The sequence below is a fragment of the Podarcis gaigeae genome (assembly GCF_964106915.1).
Source record: "Podarcis gaigeae genome assembly, chromosome: 1".
Taxonomy (NCBI): domain Eukaryota; kingdom Metazoa; phylum Chordata; class Lepidosauria; order Squamata; family Lacertidae; genus Podarcis; species Podarcis gaigeae.
Genome location: NC_139678.1, coordinates 93,595,302 through 93,618,324, shown reverse-complemented (window position 1 = coordinate 93,618,324; position 23,023 = coordinate 93,595,302). Strand labels below are relative to the sequence as shown.

Sequence of the window (23,023 nt, the reverse complement as noted above, 5' to 3'; positions counted from 1 at the left end):
AAGGAGTTAACCAAACATTCTTCGGGGAAGGTTTGTACTTTAAAAGTGTGGTGTACATGTGACCTTAGTGAAATCTCATTACTTCAATGGGAATGAATTTCAGCTGATATTGCAAATTTATGGCCTGTGACATCCCAAAGACCAGATTTTAAAATAATTTTCCCCTCCAAGGAAGGAGAGAGACCTCACAATTTCTCTCTATCCAAATCTGGAGAGTGGGAAACGGGGGCATGTGAGGGTCACACCAGCAGAGGCTGTTGATTCACAGGACTGAAACCCTCCTAACCTTCCAACATGCTTCCTGAATGGTGTGACTACCCTGGACAAGAAATTGATGTAGTTTATTTTCTTCCCATTGTAATTTAAGAACAAAGCACCTGGAATAGGTTTTCTTTTTCAAAGGAGCAATGCTAAATTCAAACAGGATTTGAATATAGCAATTCTTCCAGACTCAGCTCTCCCTTCCCAGACCTTCTATGTATACTGGATCCAACCCAGTATTTCTGATAATGATATTAGAAGTTTTAAGAAAAATTGAGGTCATCCATGAAGCTAAACCAAACTTTGAAGATACCTTTCAAAGTTTACCTCTGATGCCTTACTTATTATTCTTCAGTGTGTCTTCATGGCGCCTAACAGTCACTGTGGTTGAATGAAGAAGTACAGAACATCTGGCCCAACAGTAGAAATACACACACACACACACAATGCACACACCTCTATTCTCAACGCAGCAGGCAAGAAACATTATCACAAGTTCAAAATAATATCCCAGCCAGCCAAAAACACTCAAGGAGGGTGTGGGGCAGGGCTGATGAGGAGTGGAGCAGCAGTGTCAACGATCCTAACCTTCCCCATGTTTCTTATTTAGTATTGTGGTGCCACTTAGTATTTTTGTTACAACTGAGTGGTGTCTACATTTTGTTGAATAAAGAATTAAAAATACTGAGCCACCACCATTAGCACCACTGGAAGTTCAATTATGCCACCCACTTACTGCTGCACCATTGTTTTCCCTCAAGGCAATACAGACCTGTCCCAATTGCAGGAAAAGCAATAGAGGAAAATTGTCTTTGTTCACATTCCACGAGAGCTTTGGAGACTTGTGCCTTGGTATCTTCTTGAGCCACAAGGTGGATTACATTTTTACACTTCAGGTTTCCTGGCTTGCGTGCATATGAGATTATTGTGAGGCTGGGTAGCTGAAAGAAATGAGGAGCGGGGGGAGAGTGATATGTGGAACAAACAAGGCAGCCTCTACTCAGGAGGAGTATATGCCTTCCATCTTAGAAGCCTTTCCATACAATTTTTGTGTGCACAGAGCTCCCATATCCTTCCACATTTTTGTTCCAGAGATATCCTGTTCTTCTAGTCCTGAAACAGCAATATTTCATCTCCGGGGCAGATGCTGTTTTGCCCTCAACAACATTCACACCAGGAAGGGGTGTTAGAAACAACCCAAATATCCAATTTTCTGTGCTGCTTCCCATGCCCTCTAAGCAGCAGGGCCTCCCCTCACTACCTGCACTTTATACCACTGATAAACTGACAAGCAACGCTGTTCTGTTTAAGAGGGAGATATTTATGTCCCCAGGTATGCAAGAACCATTCTGTGAAGCTGTTCAGCCCACTGAGGACCAAAGAGGGTATAGCAGGGCTGCACATTTAGCCCTACCCACAAGACCATGACAATTCTCCTGGTCCCTCACAGAATAAGGAGGAATCCCTGCAGCAGGCAGTCTCCACAGATACAAAAGTTCCCTGCACAACTGAGAATTCCTCAAGGAACAAAAAGGAGCACACACTTAAGTTTGCCTGTGTGAAGCAGGAAGCAGAACCCACTGACTACTTGATGAAATTATTGGCTACCAAGACCAGCCAAAGTTGATGGGACCACTGAGCAACAGCCCATGCAGAAGGATGAAGACAAGGCTCCTACATACAGATGGCTAACATTTTACCATATTTTTCGCTCCATTGACGCACCGGACCATAGGACGCACCGGATTATAGGAGGGGGAGAACAGGGGGAAAAATTTCTTGTTCTCCCCCTCTAAAACAAGGTGCGTTCAAGGTACATTCACCAGAGCTTGTGGGGCTGGCGGTGGGGTGAAGCGCTGCTTTCCCCACACCGCCAGCCTCAAGATCCCTGAAGCCTTTGGAGCGCAGTGCCCCGCTGCCCTGAGAGGCTGTGCGCGCAGCCGTCCCCAAGCTAAAGCAGCAAGACGGAGCCCTCCATCTCGCTGTTCTGGCTTGGGAACAGCCTTGCTAGCTTCTGCAGGACAGCGGGGTGAAGGCACCCCGCTGCCCTGGAGAGGCTGTGCGTGCAGCCATCCCCAAGCTAGAGCAGCGAGACGGAGTGCTCCGCAGTGCTCCGTCTTCCTGTTCTAGCTTTGGGCTTAGCGGCGCAGCCTGCATTCACTCTATAGGACGCACACACATTTCCGCTTAATTTTTGGAGGGGAAAATGTGCGTCCTATAGAATGAAAAATACGGTACTTTACCTTCTGCAGCTAAATGAAATGAGACACTTCATAGCCATGTGGATGACCAACATGCAATTTCCTGCTAAATCATAGACACTACTTTTGTACTGGCTGTATACAGTTAAGATCCAATAACTTGTTAAGGATCAATTAAGGAGCAGGGAAGTGCAAAGTAGCAAATGATCAACAGTCACTCTCAGTTATCTTCGGGCATAAACAGCATTTAACATGTTTCACTGGCCTGTAACTACTCATGCTTCAAAGATCAAGAAAGTTGTTGGCATTCACTACTGACCACCAGTGTTGGGCAGCGGTGAGGAGGGGGAACCAAACCCACCCCTGCTTATGTAAAAAGTAGATTTGTACCTAGTTGAGCACATTCCTGTTCCATCCCTGGTCCAGCTCCATCCAGAATTGCTTTGGAAACACCTTAAATAAATAAAAATTACATTTCTCTAATAAGATTACCAGTAAAGATTAACAACCCACATACAGCAAAGGATACATGCACATATAGCCTTAACCAAGTTCCTATGAATGTAGCATGCATGCATAGCTGAATTCAGTATAAAAGGAACATTCCCATGATAGATAACAATCAGGTGCCTGGTGGGAACTGGAAGCAAAGTTGAAGGCTCTGCTTTGTGGTCCAGCTCTCTACTGCTCATATAGAGACAAGCATCTTATTACACATCTGCATCTGATGCTTTGTAAAATCCCTATCACTTGGGCAGAATGATACTGAAGACCAAACTATACTGGGGTAGGAAAGCTCAGGAAATCCCAGGGCAATTTTTCGACCACAGTGGGATCCCCAAGAACAGAATGGCTGAGGCTTTCTATTGATGTCACACAGTTGCTTCTTTTTCTGTACAGCACACAGCTGTGTGCGGACCACGGGTGTGTGTGGAGCACGGGAATATGACATCTCAACCACAGGTATGTTAGTTACAATCCCCCAACCTCCAATATTGCAGTGGAAGGCAGCAATGGTTTAATAGTTCTGTAGAAAGTGTATCACATGTCTCTGCCAGCTATGGGACTTTATTCCAAAACTAGAACAAACATCATTCTTTTCAACTGAATTAGACACATAGCTACGAACAAGGACACTTGCTTATCAATACTGGAAATGGTGAGGTTGGAGACAGTACACCCAGGCATATATACCAATTACAGACAGACTGGTTCCAGTGAATGACCTCATAGGTTTTGTAAACATACCAACTTTAAGATCAAACGTGGTATTGGTTATGTTCACTATAGCATCAGTGGTTTCTTGGGTGATATCTCCACATTCCACCTGCAACAGAACTGAGCCAATCTGCATTTTATGAACTTCAGACTTTGGCGATGAATACTCCCAAAGGAAGCTGTAAAGGGGAAAAGAGAGAGAATAAATGTCTATATATTTGGCTCCCCTTCTCCTAAGCATTTAGCTGTAGGATATTTATGTATCCACCCAATGCTTTTCAGGAGATGACTCTTTGTCCTCAATTCATCATTTTAATAAAGCTTTCTCCCCAGTCAGAACGTTGAATTGAATAAAAGCAGCACAGATTGAATCCAATTTGGTCCCCATTAGACACTGGAGCTTTTCAAAAGTAGGCATAATCGTAGCACAGGGGCAAGCAATGCAGTGCCCTCCAGGTGTGGTTGAACTACAAAACCCACCATCCCAACACCCATGTTGGCTGGAGCTGGTAGAAGTTGAAGTCCAACAACATCTAGAGGGCACCACATTGCCATCCCTGGTCATGAATGTGCAACATCAAGCCGCAGGCACATGTAGTCCCATTTTTCCCTTCTCTGCCCCCAGTACAGTGGTACCTTGGTTCTCAAACGCCTTGGTTCCCAAACACCGAAAACCTGGACGTACGTGTTCCGGCTTTCAAACGTTTTTCAGAAGCCAAACGTTTGACGCAGTTGTCGGCTATTGTTTCCAGGGCGCCTGCACCAATCAGAAGCTGCACCTCGGTTTTCGAACATTTTGGAAGTCAAACAGACTTCCGGAATGGATTAAGATTGACGCTTTTGTTTTTGCTATTTATTTTGTGTTTTTGTTTTTGAGGCTTTTTCAGTTAATTTGTTTTTGTGACTGTCTGGAACCCAGTTCAGCTACTGATTGACTGATTGTGTGACTGCGGAAATAGATTAAAAAAAAAACCCATCCAAACAATGACTATCATCAGTGAAGGTAAGAAAAAAAATTAATTAAATTTTTTATCATCTACAATACTTATTTATAGTACAGTACATTGATTATTGCTTCCACTTTATGGATCAATGGTCTCATTAGATAGTAAAATTCATGTTAAATTTCTGTTTTGGGGGTTGTTTTTAAAAATCTGGAACGGATTAATCTGTTTTGCATTACTTTCTATGGGAAAGCACGCCTTGGTTTTGGAATGCTTTGGTTTTGGAACAAACTTCCGGAACGGATTAAGTTTGAGAACCAAGGTACTACTGCACAGTGAAGGAAGAGGAGATTGAAAGCATCCAGTCCCTGAGTTAAATAAAATCATTTTTATTTCTTTTGCTAGAATCCACACTGGGGAAAGATGGGACTTTTCCCAGTCCCGGGCATAAAATGGTTAGTTTGAAGCAGAAGGTGGCTTCTCACAAGTCAAACCATAGAAGAGAAAAGCGGAGGGGTGGATACCTAGCAAGATCAAGGCTCACTGCTACCTGAGTTTACTTCACACACTGCTTATTGGGACTAACTTTGCCGCTAGAGTCATGGCCAGGATTCCAAAGAGCTGCTTTAGGGCCACACAAGATGCTTGTAGTAGCCCAGTGGAACCTGTGAACTTTTCCTGTTCTAAGGGCTATCCCACAACATATCACAAAAGTACTTTTTGAGCGTCCCATTTCAAAATGCAGTTTGTCACATGGCACACGGGATCAAAAATATGCACATACGACTAGCTCTGCTGCTATTTGGCTACTGGCCTATGTAGAGAGAATAAATATATACTGGCTCTTCTTCTCCCTTATTTTACATGAAAACCTTGATCTTCAACTGTTTTCTGCAGCTTCCTCAGCTCTTCCAGCTTTTCTTCCTCATTAGAAGATTCCAGAATTCCCAATATTTCTGGGTCAAGCTCCAAACACTTTGCTTTTTGTTTTTGCAGGGGCTGGTGGGATTTTCTGAAAACAACAAGATTTACCTTGACCGAGCTGTTGGGAGCTGTCAGGTACTATATTTGTTTGACTGGGATTCAGCCTGTTGTTTAATTCATCTGTAAATGCCTAGAGGAGGGGGGGAAATCCACAATAAAAAAAGGCTAAAACTTCAAGCAGGCTTTTAGGGTTTCATTACAATGAACACATTATCAGGAAAAGAGACAAGAAGGGTGCCATGTGGTATTTCTTCTGGAACATCACTGCCTTTGCAGTCATTCTGTTGAAATTATGAAACCACACTTACCTTTTAACTGTTTAGATTAGAGGTTTGAAAGAATATCGGCACTGCCTCTAAAGTTTAAGTCTCTTTCATGAAGGTGAGTAGGACTTGGGGTGTGTGTTTAACACATTCTTGTCATCTGCATGACTAGCAGAAGCAGAAATATTGTGCCAAATAAACATAGGCACACTTGATAACTCACTATGAGTCACTGATGATCAGCTATGACAGCAACCGCAAGCCCTGCATGGAACAGGAGGGTAACTCTTCCTAGCAGGGCTTGAAATTACTGCAGTGTCTGCTTTCCGCATGACTTGGCTACACTCCACAGAGTTCCTGATCAGAAACTCCCATTTGGTGTCAAAATTCAAAAGGCACTGCATACAAGCCCCACTTGCCAAGGAACGATCAGGAGCACAACTATTCCTTTGAAGCTGCATCTTTACTTGACATCAGGACAGGGGGTGGATGGGAGAAAGAGACTTCATATTAGGCAAAATTGGGAAACCTGCTAGGATTAATTTACACCAGCGAGCCAGAGGTTCCTTTCCAGTGATTTATGGTGCAAAAGAACCAGCTTTTGTAAAGCAGAAAAGCTGTTTGCAAATACTACTCAAGCAAGACCCGTTTTTGACAATACACTAGACGTGGGCTGTAGCATCTAACACTAAGCAGAGGGGATCAAATGGTCCAAACAAGCAAGTTGCATAGCTTCAGTGCCCATTTGTTTCACTTCCCAACCAATCCAGCACTGAGAAATAACTGACTGACATCAAATTTGCTATGCTTTATGACAGCTGCCTCTGCCAACCTGGTGTTGTCCAGATGTTCTGAACTACAGCTCTAATCAGTTGTGGTCCAAAATATCTGAAGGGCACCAGTTGACAAATGCTATCCTGCAGTTTGAGTGAAATTCTCCTTCCCTCCATTTTCCTAGGACAAGAGTAGCTCATGTGCTGTTCTTCAGATGTTATTGGACTACAACTCTCATCATCCCTAACCACTGGTCATGACGGCTGGGGCTGATGGGAGTTGGAGTCTAACAACATCATGAGGACACTGCACTGGTTACCCCCGTCTAAGGAGAAGAAGCCACAAAAAACACATTTGGTGGGCAGGGAGTCACATTTCTATGCGGCACTTGAGTATTTGTGATCTAGCCTATATCACCTAGTTGAGAAAAGTAGACTAGGTGGGATGATGTTAGGGGTATCATCAAACTGGAAGAGTATTTTTTTCTTGCACTGATGCAGTAATTTCATTGATGCAGATTGTCCCAGCCAGCTTTTCTGCCTCACTGTCCATGTGTCAATGTACAATATAGGAGCAAGATAACACATTGGCCATACAATAAGGAAAAGATTCATATTTTGAGGGGCATGCTAGATCTGATTTTTTTGGGGGGGGGAGAAACTGCTCCTGTAACACTTAGGATCTTCTAAAGCTATCTTTAATATCAAATAGCTGTCTTTAACAAAAGGGATGCTGCAAAAATGATAGTTACCTTGATAGTATCCGTATCACTCGGATGCAGAACAAAATGAACTTCTTTAAGAGAGCGGGGATTCGCTTTCTGACTGAATTTGAACACCTCATCGAACATTGCTTTAGCAACAAACTGCTTGGGAAATAGCAAGTTACCCGTCCCAATGGCTGGGATCGCGATGGAATTCAGAGAAAGCTGCTCAGTGGTTTCCAGACATTCTTCAACAATCTCTCCCAGGATCTGGAGGCCGGAAAAGGAAACATTTTAGAACCTGCAGTTTAAGCTTTTCTTGACAGGTGGCATCGCCTAGATATCTGCAATTAAATGGTTCCCAAGACAATTCAAATTAGTTGTATGAATGCAACTATGCCAGCACAGCTGAACTAATCCAGATAAAAGGAAATGCGTGAGAGTTGAATAGGTCGGTGCTGAACTTCCTCAAACCAGCAAGATGAAAAACATCTAAATTTGGATGGGCTGAAGGCAGCTATCCAACTGAAATTGGAGCATAACACATCTCCGGTCATTTTTTCTGAACACTTGACTAGTGGAAGCTGGTCCATTGGGGAAAATGGCGGTAGTGCCCTCCAACCTCAGTCTGCTTGCAGCCAGCTCCCCACCTGCTTGCCTTCTCCCTCACAAGCAACCCCTAGTGCCACCACCTGTCAGTTTCCCCCTCTTCAGCCTTAGTGCTGCCCTTGTAGAACCCAGAGGGCAGGAGGGTGGGCTCGGCCTGCCATTGACTCCAGCTCCACTTTCTGTCGGCTTGCCCACATTCTGCCCCAGCACTGCCAATGGAAACCAGCCACAACTGCATTGGGTGGTAGTATAAAGCCATACCTTAGATTTTTTACCCTGATTCCAAGAAGGCAAATGGGCATGCAGTACATGAAAGCAACCCAGAGCATAGCCATTTGTTTTCAACACACATCCCTCTTTGATGTCCTTTCCTTGGCCTTCTTTGGTCAATTGCTCCTGGAGTTCCATTCCTGCTCGGGCAAGCAGAGCCTTGGAGAGCGGGCCTTTTTCCAGCTGCAGGTCTCTGGAAACGCTGTTGACAATTACATCCGCCTAAAAAAAGAAAAGGGAGAAAGACAAACCAGGAATAGCACAAGATGGCAGGGCACACCGGCCCAGCCCTCGCTGCCAACGCCACCAGAGTGACCCCACCCCCAACGCAGCAAAGAGGGGTCCCGCTTATCTGCCTGCTCGTCTGTGCAGAGATGGAAAACCTGCAACCCTCCAGATGTTCTTAGACCTCCAACACAGAGGGAAAATGTTAGAAGTTGCAAAGAGTTCTACCAGCTTTAACTATCATTAAGAACTGACACACTCAAAATCAAGAAGTTGCAAAAGCCATTAACTATTGTAGGGGATGGGAAAGAAGACATTTGTGGAGATTCTGTAATTTTACTCTGTGGCACCTAGGCCAATAATGGTGTAAGCAAGCTTCAATTCGTACATATTGCAGCACAGACACATTGCTACTGTGCAGGGTCACTAAGAGCAGAAGAGTCCCTTCCAACTTCACAATTTTTGAGTCTATGATTCTATAATCACCTTTGTTTTTTCACCTTTGTGCTTTTCTAACTAACTGCACTGAAGCAGATTTTATTTTAATTGAAATTGAGCATTTAGTCCACTCTACACTATTTAAAAAGGAGTTTGAAAAAACTGCAGCAACAACTTACTGTGGAGTCTTCAATTCCCTTTTTCTGTAGTACTATTTTCACACCTTCAGCCGTAGTTACTTCTTGAGGTTCCCTACTACTCTTTGTAGTGTGGCTCTTAGTTTTGGAGGTTAAGGAAGACTTAGATGGGGGCAGTGTGTCTGTGAATATTTCATTCAAGGCTTCTGACAGTGCCCGAACACTATTTTCATTAGAGTCCACAAGGAGTATCTCTTTTAGGCAGCCACTCTCAGAGGTTTCTTCCAAGTGTTCCTTAATGGATGTTACAATGGTACGGGCACACTCTTCTAATGGAAATCCAAAAATCCCAGAGCTTATGGCAGGGATGGCTATGGAGCGATGGTTAACTGTTTCTGCCAGCTTTAAGCTTTGCTTCACGGCTTCCTTTAACAGTTGTGTACATTTCTCTTTTTCTGAACTGTTCCACCTCGGCCCAACTGCATGGATCAATTCTTTACATGGCAGGTTCCAAGCACGTGTTCTAACTGCATGGCCAGGCTTCAAACATCCATGCTTCCTGACTAGGTCATCGCACTCACTTTGTAGCTGTGGGCCAGCCGCTTTTAACAGCGCATATGCAAGGCCACCAATGTGCTTCAGGTCTTCATTGGATGCATTGACCACAACATCAACCGAGTAACGGGTCAAGTCACCCTTATGAACTGCTACTACGATGCCATCATTTAGCTTAACTTCGCAGCTTGGCAGTCTCTTTTCTTCAGGTCTATTCACATCTCTGCCCTCCTCTTCACTTTCTTCCGAGCTTTCCTGAATCCTGATCAAACAGTTAAATTGTTGTCTGGCACCAGCAACATATAAATGTTCTTGTTCCTTGAAGAATTCTTTGGCTCCTGGTTTATCTATTATCATTTTAGTACAATACAGAGAGGACAGGATGTTTTGAAAGAGCTCAAGCCCCTTCAGGACTTCTACCCGGGGTCCTTCCAGGGAAATCAGCCTGCGATTTGCCTGCGTGCCAAAACGGATCGTTATGCCTTGCTGCTCCAATTTAAGCCAACTATTACGCTTCTCCTCTTCCACATACATTGTGACTGCTGTAGATTTAGTCCTGATGGTTTTTTGTATTTTTGTGTTTCTGTCAACAAAATCAAAGATCTTCTGATAGGCACTGCCCACATCTTCGAAATATCCTGCAATCACTATTTGATCCTCCATCTCCTGAATTCTGATGGTTTCACTTGAACAATTATTCAGTTGTACAATCTTGCACAAACCGTTGGCCAGTTCTTTCCACTCTCTCTTTCCGAGAATCGAGTTGTCCTCCAGTTCAACACATTTGCAGGTGAGCTTCATCTTCATTTCTTCCTCAGCCCGTTGAAGGTCCTGGCGAGCTGCCCCAATCAGTAGAACTGCTTTCCCCTCAAGCTCATAGAATGCATTGATCTTTTTGGACCAAAATAAGAGTTGTGATAGATGTTCATTATCTACATGTTGCATAAAAAGAAGAATGTAAGGATGAACATCAACATATCGTTGGTCCATGCGGGATATCCTTTCGAAGATGTCGCTTTTTATTTTAAAAACTTCAGCAGCTACACCATGCAGTGTTATAAGTCCTTTGGAAGCATCATATGCAATCTTTAGATCTGGGTACTCCATGTGGATACTATCCTGTAGTCCAGCATTGTTTAAAATAGTGTATTTTCCAGCAACAACAGGAACAGTTGCCTCTATTGTTTGCTTCTCTCTTTCAATCTTTTTAGCAGCTTTTTCAATGAGCACTTGCATTTCCTCCTCCAAGCACCTGACAGCTTCTGGTGCCCCAACCAAGACAACCATCCCCTTTGCAATATCGGGCAAGATCCAAATGTCATCTTTTACTATGTTATTTCTTATGGCTTCCCAGATTTCAGCATTCAATACACACTTGGCAACTTTCTGCTTGGACAGGAACTGTGTCAAACGGGTAGAAACATTTTCTTGCCAGGTCCTGACCAGGAAGCTTTTCTGCTTAGATAAAGCAAGAGAAGGACGCAGGGTAATTTCTGGGTGTGAACAATACCTAGCAGGCCACTCAACCTCACAATAGCAACCTGCCATTGCATGGCTGATTTCCTGAAGTCCCTGTGGATTCTGCTGTAAAAATTGCCAGTGGTAGGGATCTATCGGCAGTCCGATTGGGTCCGGCATCCTAATTTGTGATCTCTCTTTCCCGTAGAGAGCTGTTCCCAAAGAGGCATAGTATGGATGGACAAGAACTGGCACGCTGTTAAAAGAATGCTTCTGCTTCAAGACGGTAGTTACATCTTTAAAAAAGAGAGAAAGAAGAGACACAAATAAATACAACATGATCAAGTCCAGATTAGTGTGCAACTCCCTCCACGTAACCCAACACTTACTGCTCTGCACTGCATAGCTTCCTCCACACCACATTAGACTTGGACACAGTTCAATATTGTAATCTAATCGTCACCCCACATGGCCAGTGAGTTTCTCTTCCCTCCTTCAGATGCCAAGACTGCTCAGGATCACTTCCAGTTGCCTTCCCTGTGACCATTTCACTTTCTGGAAGAGTTTCTGATTTCTGTCAGAAGGGTCAAATATCTACCTGCTTGTTCCTTCAGCCACACCTAGTTGTGTCAGTACACCACTCCAGCCTGCTTTCCTCCACCAGCCCTGCCAACACCCTCATCACTATTGCTTTCAAATTTCCTATCTTCTACAGGTTCTCTCAAACTAAAACTGGTATAGTTTCCAAAGCAGAGGGTTGTATTTTGTTTTGTGCCCCCGCTTTGCAATCAAAACAATTACACTGAAGACTAAACTCAAGGAATGAGCTGCGTTTCTCCTAATACATCAGTTCCACAAACAAATACAGTATAGCCTAGGATAAATTATTACAATGCAATCCTAGGTATGTTTACTTAGAAGCGTTCAATAGGGCTTAGTGGCTTTTGCATGGACAGGCCATCTTGGCAACTCTGGCTGTTTTCCTATATTATATTCAGCAGAGACCTAGAACAGCCTTTCAAACCTCATTGCAAAAGAGGTTGGAGAAACAACTGTGGCTTATTTGCTCATGAGAGAAAATTCATGAAACAAACCATGGCTTAGTGAGATGCATGACCATAGCCAATGTCAGCTTGGCAAACTTTTCTCTTCTAAGAATTACAAAAACAACAGAAAGACCCACAAATATGAAAATATACTGTACCTTCAATGTACTAAAGTATTTATTTTATTTGTTCATACCATGACATTATTAATAGGCTTTTATATACAAGAAAGCTGCTCAGTTAAGAGACTTATTCTGCCGTTGATGCACATGAGCAATTTGTTGAACATACTCTTCCCCAAATTTTAAGATTATTGGGTCATATGTGAAAATGACTTATTCATAAAAACAGATCCGTAACCAGTTGTTCCATGGTGTGTTGTTAATTGTCCCATTTGCATTAATGTTTATTTACTTTTTCATAAGCTTATTGAATACATTACAAGTATATTTTCATATTTATTTTTTCTGATGTTTGTATTTTGGTACTTAGGGACTCTTGCTGCATATTGTACTTCATTCTCTTACCAAAAGTCAGAAAGATAGGCAAGTTGATGTTTTCTTGTTCTTCCTACCTTCTCTGCCTACAAGCCACCTGATTGATCACAATGATTATTACCCTGCTTTTTGCAATAATCCAGGATTATGAGCCCACCTTATCTAATAGTACAAATTACCTTTGCTATCCTGAAAAGTAACCACAGCTGAATTCTCTTCCTGAAGGTAGCTGACATCTGACACTGGTCCGCCTCCATGCTTCTTGCTTTCAAAATAGACACTGATGAAGTCCTGAGAGATGCGAGGCGGGATGTCTTCTACCAGAATGCTTTTCGTCACCTCCAGAGAATGTGCAGAAAAGTGTAATTGCTTAGCCCTATGGTACTGATTGAAGTCTTTGATAAATTGGTCTATTTCTAAAAGAGAATTTAAAGAAATAGCAGTAAGCAACACAATTAACTATGTGTACTGAGTATTCACCAAGCTGCCCCAAAGTGCAGTCACTCACATCTTCAATCTATTCCCATTATTTCTCTCCACTGCACAGGATTTCACCTTGTCTTCCCCATCTCCTCTTCTTGTATCTCATTCCAGTTCCAAATTCACATCCCCAAGGAACAATTCTGATTAGGCTCACTATATCTTCCTTCAATTACCCTTCTATTCATATGGCCAGGATGACTGTAGCAACAGAACCTTTCCCTCTTCTGCTGCCTTTGTGATGGCAAAATTAATGCAATACAAAAGAAAGACCATGTGTCTTCTTGATATACCCAGTATGGCACAACTCTTTGTCATACAGACAGGACAATCTATAGTTGCCAAGCAAACACATGCATTCAGAAGCATCACACCAGGAGCTGCAACGTTCAACCAATGCATCGGTGAGTTCAAGGGTGGGGAACATTTGGCCCTTCAGATTTTGCTCAGCCCCAGCAAGCATGTACAACAGCCAGGGACAATGGAAATTGTAGTTCCGCAACATCTATGGGGCTAAAAGCTTGGCAGGCCTGGGCTAAACACAATTTTTTAAAGCTTTCAAACAGACAAAAAGGTGCACTGGTGCATTAGGCAGTGGTAGATAAATTTTAGGACGTTATTTTTAATACAAGCATTTCTAAACATGGCAGGTGGCAAGCAATGTCTTAGGAGGGAATCCACATATTTGAACGAAGCAAAGGTTTTAGACATTTGCTGAGTTTCAGAAGGGATACTCTCAAGGGCTTGCCATTACCAGAGCACCATCACATCAGCTAGGGATAGGGAACCTGTGGCCCTCCAGATATTACTGGACTGCAGCTCCCATCATCCCTGGCTGGGGCTGAAGGGACTTGAGACCAGCTACATCTAGAGGTCCACCTGTGCCCTATTCCTAAGTTAAACACTATGGGGCAAGTTCCAACAAGTTCAACGGTGAGTAGAAACCCGTTTTCCTTTCCTTTTCCAATTGCCTGGCTCCTTTAAAAGGGGGGGTGGGGAAGAGACCTTATTTAGTACCTTTTATCCATTCTCTCTCTTACCTATAGGCTTGATGAAACTGAGTACAGCAACACTGAGCTCCGGTAAAATTTCCACAGTGAAATCCTTGTCCGATTCTGATAAGCCACTGGTGTTCTCTACCAACAGAACTAGCATGCATTCTTCTATGGCCTCTTGCAAATCGTTCTGAACAACAGCGAGAGAAGCTGACATTTGTGATGCAGCTTGGGCAGTCTCCTGCTGGGGCTGTCTGACTTGAAGTGCAGTTTTATTTACTACATGACTCTCTCTTTTCAAAACTTCCTGAGCATCTAGTTGGAAAGAAGCACAAAGAATAATGACAACCTCATATTCCAGATACCTGAACAAAACATCACCCACTAGAAAAACCTTATTATTCTGGACAGTGTCGGCATATTCCTGGTGTGTACACATTCTCTGCCTCCTCACACCATGCTCCTTCAGCTCAAGATCCCATTTCAAGCTTCTGGCCCAGCATGTGGAGAAAATATTTAAGGTGGTTATTGTATTTTCGCACCCTCTCATCACCAAGGCTCATGGTAAAAAGGTAAAGGTACTCCTGCCCGTACGGGCCAGTCTTGACAGACTCTAGGGTTGTGCGCTCATCTCACTCTATAGGCCGGGAGCCAGCGCTGTCCGAAGACACTTCCGGGTCACGTGGCCAGCGTGACAAGCTGCATCTGGCGAGCCAGCGCAGCACACGGAACGCCGTTTACCTTCCCGCTGGTAAGCGCTCCCTATTTATCTACTTGCACCCGGGGGTGCTTTTGAACTGCTAGGTTGGCAGGCGCTGGGACCGAATGATGGGAGCGCACCCCGCCACGGGGATTCGAACCGCCGACCATGCGATCGGCAAGTCCTAGGCGCTGAGGTTTTACCCACAGCGCCACCCGCGTCCCTATAAGGCTCATGGTAGGTGATGGTTTAAAATGGAGAATAAACACTTGCTTAATTTATTCATTATTCATACTAGTACGTAGCTTGTTGAGCCCAGGGCAGGTTACATAAAATATCAGTGTTGTTGTTATTACTATTATTATAATTTATTACCAGCCCTTCCACCTAAGATCTCAAGGCATATCACAACAACTGAAATACAGTACAGTTGTACCTTGGTTTTCGAACAGCTTAGTTCTCAAACATTTTGGCTCCCAAATGCCGCAAACCCGGAAGTGACTGTTCCGGAATGGATTCTGTTCGACTTCCAAGGTACGAATATATTAAAAACAACTGAAAATAAAGTGAGTCCTCCAAATATACATCTCAAGTGTCAAAGGCCAGGGTAAAAAAGTGAATCTTCAGCATTTGCCAGAATGGTGGTGCCAGATACACCTCTGTGGGGCCACCACCGAGAATGCCCTCTCCCATGCCACCACTGCTGGCGTGAAATTCTGAGGGTGGTAGAACAACCAGCAGGTTTCCCTTTGTCAAATTTAGCGCCCAATAGGGTCTGTAAGGAAGGAGGCAGTCTTTCAGGTATATGAGGACCAAGTCTTTTAGGGCTTTAAACACTAACACCTTGAACTGAACCCAGAAATGAACTGGCAACCAGTGTAGCTGTTCTAAAACAAGAGTTATGAGATCTAAATGGAATTCCAGCCAGTAACCTGGCTGCTGTGTTTCCACAGAATTGTAGAGCTGGAAGGGATCCAGAGGCTCATCTAGTCCTGGCATTGCAGGACCAATTGAAGTTTTCAAGGACCGCCCCACATAAAACACACTGCAGGGGCTAGCAGGACCAGAGGCAAAAATGAGCAGGGGAGTAGAGGCAATTTATTCCTTTGTTCCGTAGGCTACATTCCAGCCAACCAAAAATGGCTTGGGGAGAGGAAGTGATCTGGGAAAAGTCCAAGGCTCATGGGTTTGGCTCATGGGTCTGAGGTTCCCCACACGTTGTAATATATGTAACAAGCCCTGTCTAAAGATACCTTCTTTGTTTGCAAAGGTGATGATGAATTGTTCTCCATCTTTAAGGCAGGACTTAATGGGGCCCCCGCCAGAGTGCTTTTTACTTTCGAAGTACATCTCTATAGTCTCCAGTTCAAGTTCGTTCCCCACAGGCGTCACTACCACTTCATTGAATTCTTCCTGGGTCACCAACTTTTCTGGCACATCTTTTGGAAGTTCTAGAATCAAAAGGCAAAGAAAGACGTTTCCTACACTGACTACAAACCAGCCAAACCCATCCCTTAAAAAAAAAAAGTTCTCCAAATAGCAGAATTTGAATATTCTTTCTCAGAAAGAAGCATACTTACAAGGCTTGTATAAAAACAAAAAGTAACCCATTGTTGCTTCCCAGGATATTTTTAAAAGTAACTTACCCAGATCTTTGGGTTCTTCAGCTGTAACAGGCTTCTGAAAGCAAGACAAAAGTAAGGCATCAGAAAGCAGACCCTCTGGCCCAGAGGCACAGACTAAAACAATGAAATATTCCTCCATATGGTCTGCCTACCAAGCCAAGAAACCCAAGTGAGTTGAAAACACAGAATGTCAGCCCTAGTCATGTGCTCTGCACACCTGCCTGGGAGCATGTCTCACTGAATAGTGGGATTTACTTTTGAATAACTATGGATATGATTTAAAGCTGCTGTTTTAATGTCCAAGACTTCAGGGAACTCTTTCCATACTGACTGATGTTGATGAATTCCAGACTACCTGCCACAGAGCCCTGAATGCTGCTGCAAAAGGATTTCGGGACCTATTCTAGGGCCTAGAGTTTACACAGGGCATTTGCGAGGCCTGCTGAGCCTCACTATCACCCCAACCAACTGATAATGCACCCAATGCATCCCTAAAAGCCGAAGGAGGACAGTAGTGGGAACACAAGCTACCTTTCAGGAAACTTTCCTGCTACTCCTGATATTCACAGAACTCTTGATAAGGTTCCAGGGAATCCTAGAGTTCTCGGGGACAGAGTTTGAACATCACATTACAGTAATACCTCAGGTTAAGAACTTAATTCGTTCTAGAGTTCCGTTCTTAACCTGAAACTGTTCTTAACCTGAGGTAACACTTTAGCTAATGGGGCCTCCCGCTGCCACTGCCACGTGATTTCTGTTCTCATCCTGAAGCAAAGTTCTTAACCCAAGGTATTATTTCTGGGTTAGCAGAGTCTGTAACCTGAAGCATCTGTAACTGTACTTGGGGACCCTCAACAAATACACCCCTTCTTAGTCATGGTCTCCATCACTGTGTCATATATCAGCCTCTGTAGCTACTGGAATTGCTTCTGCATGGAAGATGCAATATACACTGTATTCCCCAAGTGCAAATTCACTCCTAGGATGATCAGTATGCAGAGTGGCAAAAAAGATTTTTGGCTATGCAAATAGTTTCAGAGTAGAACTGCATGTAACATTTACCAAACTTGCATTTGGTTCTTGCCGGGGCTCATTGTCAGCTGCTGCCTCAGGAGGCAAGGAGACGGCCAGCTTCAATTTCTTTTTTTCAGGCACATCAAGTTCATGGTGGCTCATGTTAAGGACTCTCTGCCTCACTAAAACGGAAAACAGGAAAGCCATCATTGCATCAAAATAACCTTAGCTTGTAGCCTTATGATACCATCACAAACCTGCCTCATACCTTCAGACCATTGGGCCACCTAATCCACACATAAAACAAAGTCAAACTGTGAGCAAGCAATTACATGGGCATTCAAGAGGGGAAATGGCAAGTGGCCAATCCTGCAAACCACAGATTGCATTAGCATTACATCCAAACCCAGGCTTATGGGTTGTCTCCTTCAGACAAACCATGAGTCATAAGCCACAGAGCAAGCATCATGATTTACCTGGAGCGAGGCAACACAAGAGTCTGGGTTCAGACACAATGCTAAGCCAAAATACCCACACACTTACTTGTTCACACTTAACCATGATTTAGCTTGTTTGAGAACCACGCCTCTGACTGGTAGAGGCGTTCTGATGGGAATCTTTACCAGCCCTCCACCTATATTAGCAGAAATAAATGGGAGGTACATAATCCTGATACATGTTGTTCAATGGCACATCTTAGAAATCTAAGTATTTTAAACAGGGAAAGGAAGTTTAGATGCATTTATTTGCCTTAACCCAAAACCACAAACTCCATGCAACTCAAATAAATAAGTCTACACTGCTGAGTAGACACAGCTGCAGTTATGCCGTTCTTTTTCTCAATTCAGATTGCTGGTTTGGGAAGAAACGCATCCAAATGATGCTGAGGTAAATCAACGGTTGAGGTAATTGCAATCTCAATAAAAGTTAAAATTGTGGTATTTTAACTTTTGTAGTAGAGTTGCATTTTTTCCTTGATTTTACTGCTTTATCTTTTGTAAACCACTTTGAAGATGTGTGTTTTTTAAAATCAAGCAGTGTACACGTTATGAAATAAATAAATATAAAATGTAGCATTTTGTAAGAAACAACAGGAAAGTGGCTGCACCTCTTCCCAAACTAGGGGGGGGGGGGGAAACCTCAGGATGCAAAGTAAATGGGAGGCTGTAAATATTGTTAGTAAAATAAGGGGCTGCACCCCCTCACTATGAAATACTACATTTTATATTTACTTCAGGTTTAAGAAGTGAACAGTGCTAGTCACAAGCAAAGAAAGAACTAGCATGTAAGAGGGTCCCGAGTTTGGAATCCATAAGTGAAACTGAACATTTATGGATTCCTGGAAAAGAAAGCTGAGAAGCAATCACAAATAGAATATGCAAGTAAACAAAAAATTCAGCTTCTCTTTCAAGGTAAACCTATAGATGTCTATGCAGAAGCCCCATTAAGAACAATGGAAATTACTCCCCCGTAAGCATGTATAAGCTTACTCTACCATGGTACTGGTATCTGTTTGCCTCCTGGTTTTTCTTTCTCATACTTTAAAAAAACAAACAACTGTGCTGGGGTTGCTGCTATTCTCTCCGTTTCCGCTGCAAGGCCACCATTTCTGCAACTGGAAGGGTTCCTTCTAAAACTTGGCGACTTGTATACAGTATTAACTAAAACAAAGTCGAAGAATATTCATCTTTCGCAGTGAGTCATCAAAACTCCTTTTAAGGTGACCCATCCTCAATCAGCGGGCGCAGGCAATGGACACGTCAAAGTAAAAGAACACCATGCATTTTATTTGTTACAGAAAACACTTTCACTGAGGCTTACTTCTGAGTAGACGCAGGGCTACGCAGCGCCCTAGCAGACGGATTTCTACACCCACAAAGCACCGTCCCACCTTGGGGATTGATTTATTTCCTTTCCCCAATAAATATATTGAGTTCCTCCCATATATTGTCAACAAGTCGGGAACCAAACAAGCTCCCCCCAACCCACCTTCTTCCTCTGCGAAACAGACCACTACCCGCTCCTCCTTGCCGTCTTCCACATGGATCTTGCACTCTCCACCTCCTGATCTCTTCGAACTCTGGAAGTAGAGCAAAAGCTTATTCTTCAGACTTTTGGAAATCTTGCAGCCCCAATTCGCTTCCACCAAGACTGGGAAAATGTAGACCTCCTCCCTCTCAGCCATCTTGGGAAATGGCTGAGTTAGTTTCTCGCTCAAATGCAAAAAGAGAGAGCAGCAGACTCGTTTTACTTTCGATTTTCGTTCCCACTATAACCCCTCCTTTCCGTTTCAAGCCTTCCCATTTTGCTCTGAGCACAGACAGCTCAGCTGTTTCTCGCGTCCCGGCTGACTTCTCAAAAGTTTCACGTTATCTTAAGGGGGGGGGGGTATCTGAACGTGTGCAGAGCGCACATACTAAATAACGTCGTAAAGGGTCTACAAGGGGGACGCTCCTTTTTCTAGTAGTCTTGAGGAGTTTCGGCACCTTTTATTTTGGAGATTAATCTACCTTACCGTCTTATCTTCCTTACCTAAACGTTCGAACATCCTGTCTTTTTATCTGACTAGTCCTTATTAACAGAATAACCGGGGGGGGGGGACTACAACGGGGCGGAGCGAAACCGAGAATCATCCATTTCTAAAAAGCATTCAGTGATATTTGCCAATCATGTCTACTTAGAAGTAAGTCCCACGGAATGCAATGGGACTTGCTCCCGTGTAAGTGTATCTCTAGGATCAGATTATTCCTCTGGGAAAAGATACGGGGACAATTCAAACTTCATCGACATCCTTGAACTAACTGTTCGGTGGATGCTCATCCGCTGTTTTATTTCCGCGAAGCGTTAGCTCGCTGGAAAGCCGAATGAGGAAATGAAAATAATTCAGTTTGGAAAGCCCCAGATGGCGTCAGAGATTTCAGTGTACTGTTTGTTGTGAGCCCTTCTGAAGAAGAGGAAAATTAGAAGCAGATCCAAGGCTATTCCTTGGCTAATCTGATGGAGCTTTTATTTATCATGTGGTAGTCCCTTTTTTCTTTTTTCTTTTAATAAAAGCACTTTATTAAGAGCGATTTTTATTTTACTAAATGCTAAAGTAATGGGGTCATTAATGGGTCATTAAAGACACTAATGCTGTGTCATTAATGGGTCAAGGAGATATAGGATTCCAGCCTGAAAGGTCAGGAGAAATAATCTATTTTAGTTGTTCAGTGCATGAGTGCAATAATCTTAGCAAATTTTCAATTTTGAACCCAAAGCATCAAAATTGTCATTGGACCTCAGAATCGGGAAGTGGGAGGCAGAAAGAAGGATGTTCCACCCCCCACCCCCCAGTGATGAGGAATATGTGCCCCTCCACATCCTGTTGGGAGCCAGCTCCCATCAACCCCAACCAGCAATGACAACTGGCACCAGGCATAGTGATGGCAGTAGGGTTCCCAGTCATAAACACCATCCTTCACAACCCCAACATAAATGACAGGGGTGAGGGTGTGTTGCAAAAATATTTCAGGCATTCAAGCAGCAAACAATACTCCAGTTTAGGCCAACTGAGAGGAAAGTCCTTGGAGGATCTTGGATAAGCTGCCTTCAGGGCATTCCCTCATCCTTCTTGGCTGGAGTCCATTTGTTCATCCTCTCCATCTAGGCCAGCATGGTTTAAGGGTGCCTTGGGTCAGGGCTGGTGCAAAATCCAATCACCTCTAGCGCATGGGCACAGAAAACCAAGCAGCAGAGTACCCAGACATGTGCAGTTGTTGTTGTTGTTTAGTCGTTTAGTCGTGTCCGACTCTTCGTGACCCCATGGACCAGAGCACGCCAGGCACTCCTTGTCTTCCACTGCTTCCCACAGTTTGGTCAAACTCATGCTGGTAGCATGTGCAGTAGGCAAAGAAAATCTAGTGCTGTGTCCAACTAAACACACACACAGGCAGCAAAGTTCATCAGTTTACTGAGGTTCAACAGCTTAAGACAGTGGTTTTCAACCAGTGTGCCGTGGCAACTTGGGGTGCCTTATGATGGTCAGGGGTGATGTGGGCAACACTGGCCTCTGTCCCTCTTTCCTTCCCTCCCTGTTCTGATGCCCTCTTGCGTCTCTGCCTCCCAAAGGTGTGCACAGCTGTTTGTTGCAGCAGTCGTGGCTACAAGCTCCGCAGGCGCTCTGGGGCTGGGCCAGGGGGTGCTGGTTGCCAGGAGCTGAGGCAGCCTTGGAATAAGCAAGCAAGAGAGCGAGTAAGCCCAGCCAGCTAGTCTGCCGGCCTTTGCTATTGGGAATGGACAGCCAAGTGGGAGGCCAGGCAGACAGGCAGGTGCTGCATTGGTCTTTTTTGTGCTTGCTGTGTGCAATGCCTAGCCTGGGAGCTGAGTGCCCGGTGCTGAAGGAGAGCCATTTTGCCATACCGGCCCAGTAGCGGCCACTGCTGCCTCTCATGGTAAGGTGCTGGCCTCACATTCACCTTTGGCCTGTCTCTGTTGGACTACAAAGGCTGAGGGCATCTTCTTCCCAGGCCTCTGTGAGGCAGTGTGAAGAGGCACCTCTCTTTGGGGCAAGGGGAGGAAACTCAGAGACCAGGAGCAGCACCAGCGGCTGCCCAGAGGATTCACAAGGAGAAGAGATGAGGCTGAGGGAAGACTCCACAAGGAAGGGTGTTTGAAAAAGAGTGAGGGGCTGCCAGCTCTGCAGGGGTGATGTAACTGGGCTCCTGAGCCCCACAGGGGTGCTGCAGAAAGAATGTACCGTGGTTGGTCAAGGGAGCCATGGACTCAAAAAGGTTGAAAACCTCTGGGTCCCCAGTGAGCTTCAAAATGTAGAACCATAACTAAAGAAAGAAAGAAAGATGATGAATGAAAACTCCTGCCTAGAGGTCCAAATATATCTCAGATCTGTGACCTTAACACTTTACAGACTCAGAAGAATCAATTCACAAGCAAAATCTCCTCCCAACTATGGCAGCTTCCACCCCCTTTATTCCTGATGACACCACTCTTATGGGACACACTGCTAAGTAGAATACAAGAGTATTGAAGGTACACCTGTTTACACCTGCATGCGCCCAAATCTCCTGCTTTAATTACTGCATTTTCATAATGGGGTTGCTTTATTGCCTATTTTAATTCTGCTTGGTTATAATTAAATGCTTGTGTCATGGAAATCCAGTTATAAGCCTATCTTTGAAATTAAAAAATAAAAATAAAAGCAATCCTGTAATTGACGTTCAGGGTGACAAATGAGTTTTAATCTTTTTTTTCCCCTTCCTCAGTTCGAATTTGAGAGATGAGGCACTGACTACTTCATAGCCTCGTTAAATTCGAATTCCCCGTCCCAGAAAACCACGGGGCACCCCAGACGCGCCTCACATCTCTAGCTCTGCTTTCACCTAATTTCTCCAAACCCCTGCGAATATTTATGCCTCATTCCACCTCCCAGCCAGTTTACATCCTACCCTTTGGAGTGACATCCAATCAGGCTGCGGCGACAGGGTTTCCCCCCCTCCTTCTTCTTAATTGGCTGGGCTTGCAAGTACTGGGCGTCACGTCACGGACTCGCCCCCCCCCGCCCTTTCTCCTTTCCTCTCTTGATGCCGTCGCCCCGCCCCGTAAAGAGGTGCGACCAATAGGACCGCGCTCC

At 44.1% G+C, this 23,023-nt stretch overlaps 1 protein-coding gene across 3 annotated transcripts in view; it reads right to left on the bottom strand.

Annotated features, from left to right (window-relative positions):
* Nucleotides 1–22,868, bottom strand: part of LOC310826892 (protein mono-ADP-ribosyltransferase PARP14-like) — a 35,987-nt gene extending 13,119 nt beyond the window's left edge. The window contains exons 1-11 of one of the 3 annotated variants that reach the window (XM_083702216.1): nucleotides 22,839–22,868; nucleotides 19,387–19,477; nucleotides 17,446–17,579; nucleotides 16,405–16,438; nucleotides 16,012–16,209; nucleotides 14,104–14,373; nucleotides 12,763–12,999; nucleotides 9,070–11,336; nucleotides 8,219–8,449; nucleotides 7,397–7,618; nucleotides 5,657–5,738 (exon numbers count right to left, since the gene is read on the bottom strand). In XM_083702216.1, coding sequence (XP_083558342.1) covers nucleotides 5,657–5,738; nucleotides 7,397–7,618; nucleotides 8,219–8,449; nucleotides 9,070–11,336; nucleotides 12,763–12,999; nucleotides 14,104–14,373; nucleotides 16,012–16,209; nucleotides 16,405–16,438; nucleotides 17,446–17,579; nucleotides 19,387–19,477; nucleotides 22,839–22,853 — 3,781 coding nt within the window. In that variant the 5' untranslated portion in view covers nucleotides 22,854–22,868. Of the gene's footprint in view, nucleotides 1–5,656; nucleotides 5,739–7,396; nucleotides 7,619–8,218; nucleotides 8,450–9,069; nucleotides 11,337–12,762; nucleotides 13,000–14,103; nucleotides 14,374–16,011; nucleotides 16,210–16,404; nucleotides 16,439–17,445; nucleotides 17,580–19,386; nucleotides 19,755–19,929; nucleotides 20,023–22,838 lie in introns of those variants that run through there. The other 2 variants (XM_083702217.1, XM_083702215.1) reach the window with 2 other exon arrangements.
* Nucleotides 22,869–23,023: the final 155 nt, after the last annotated feature.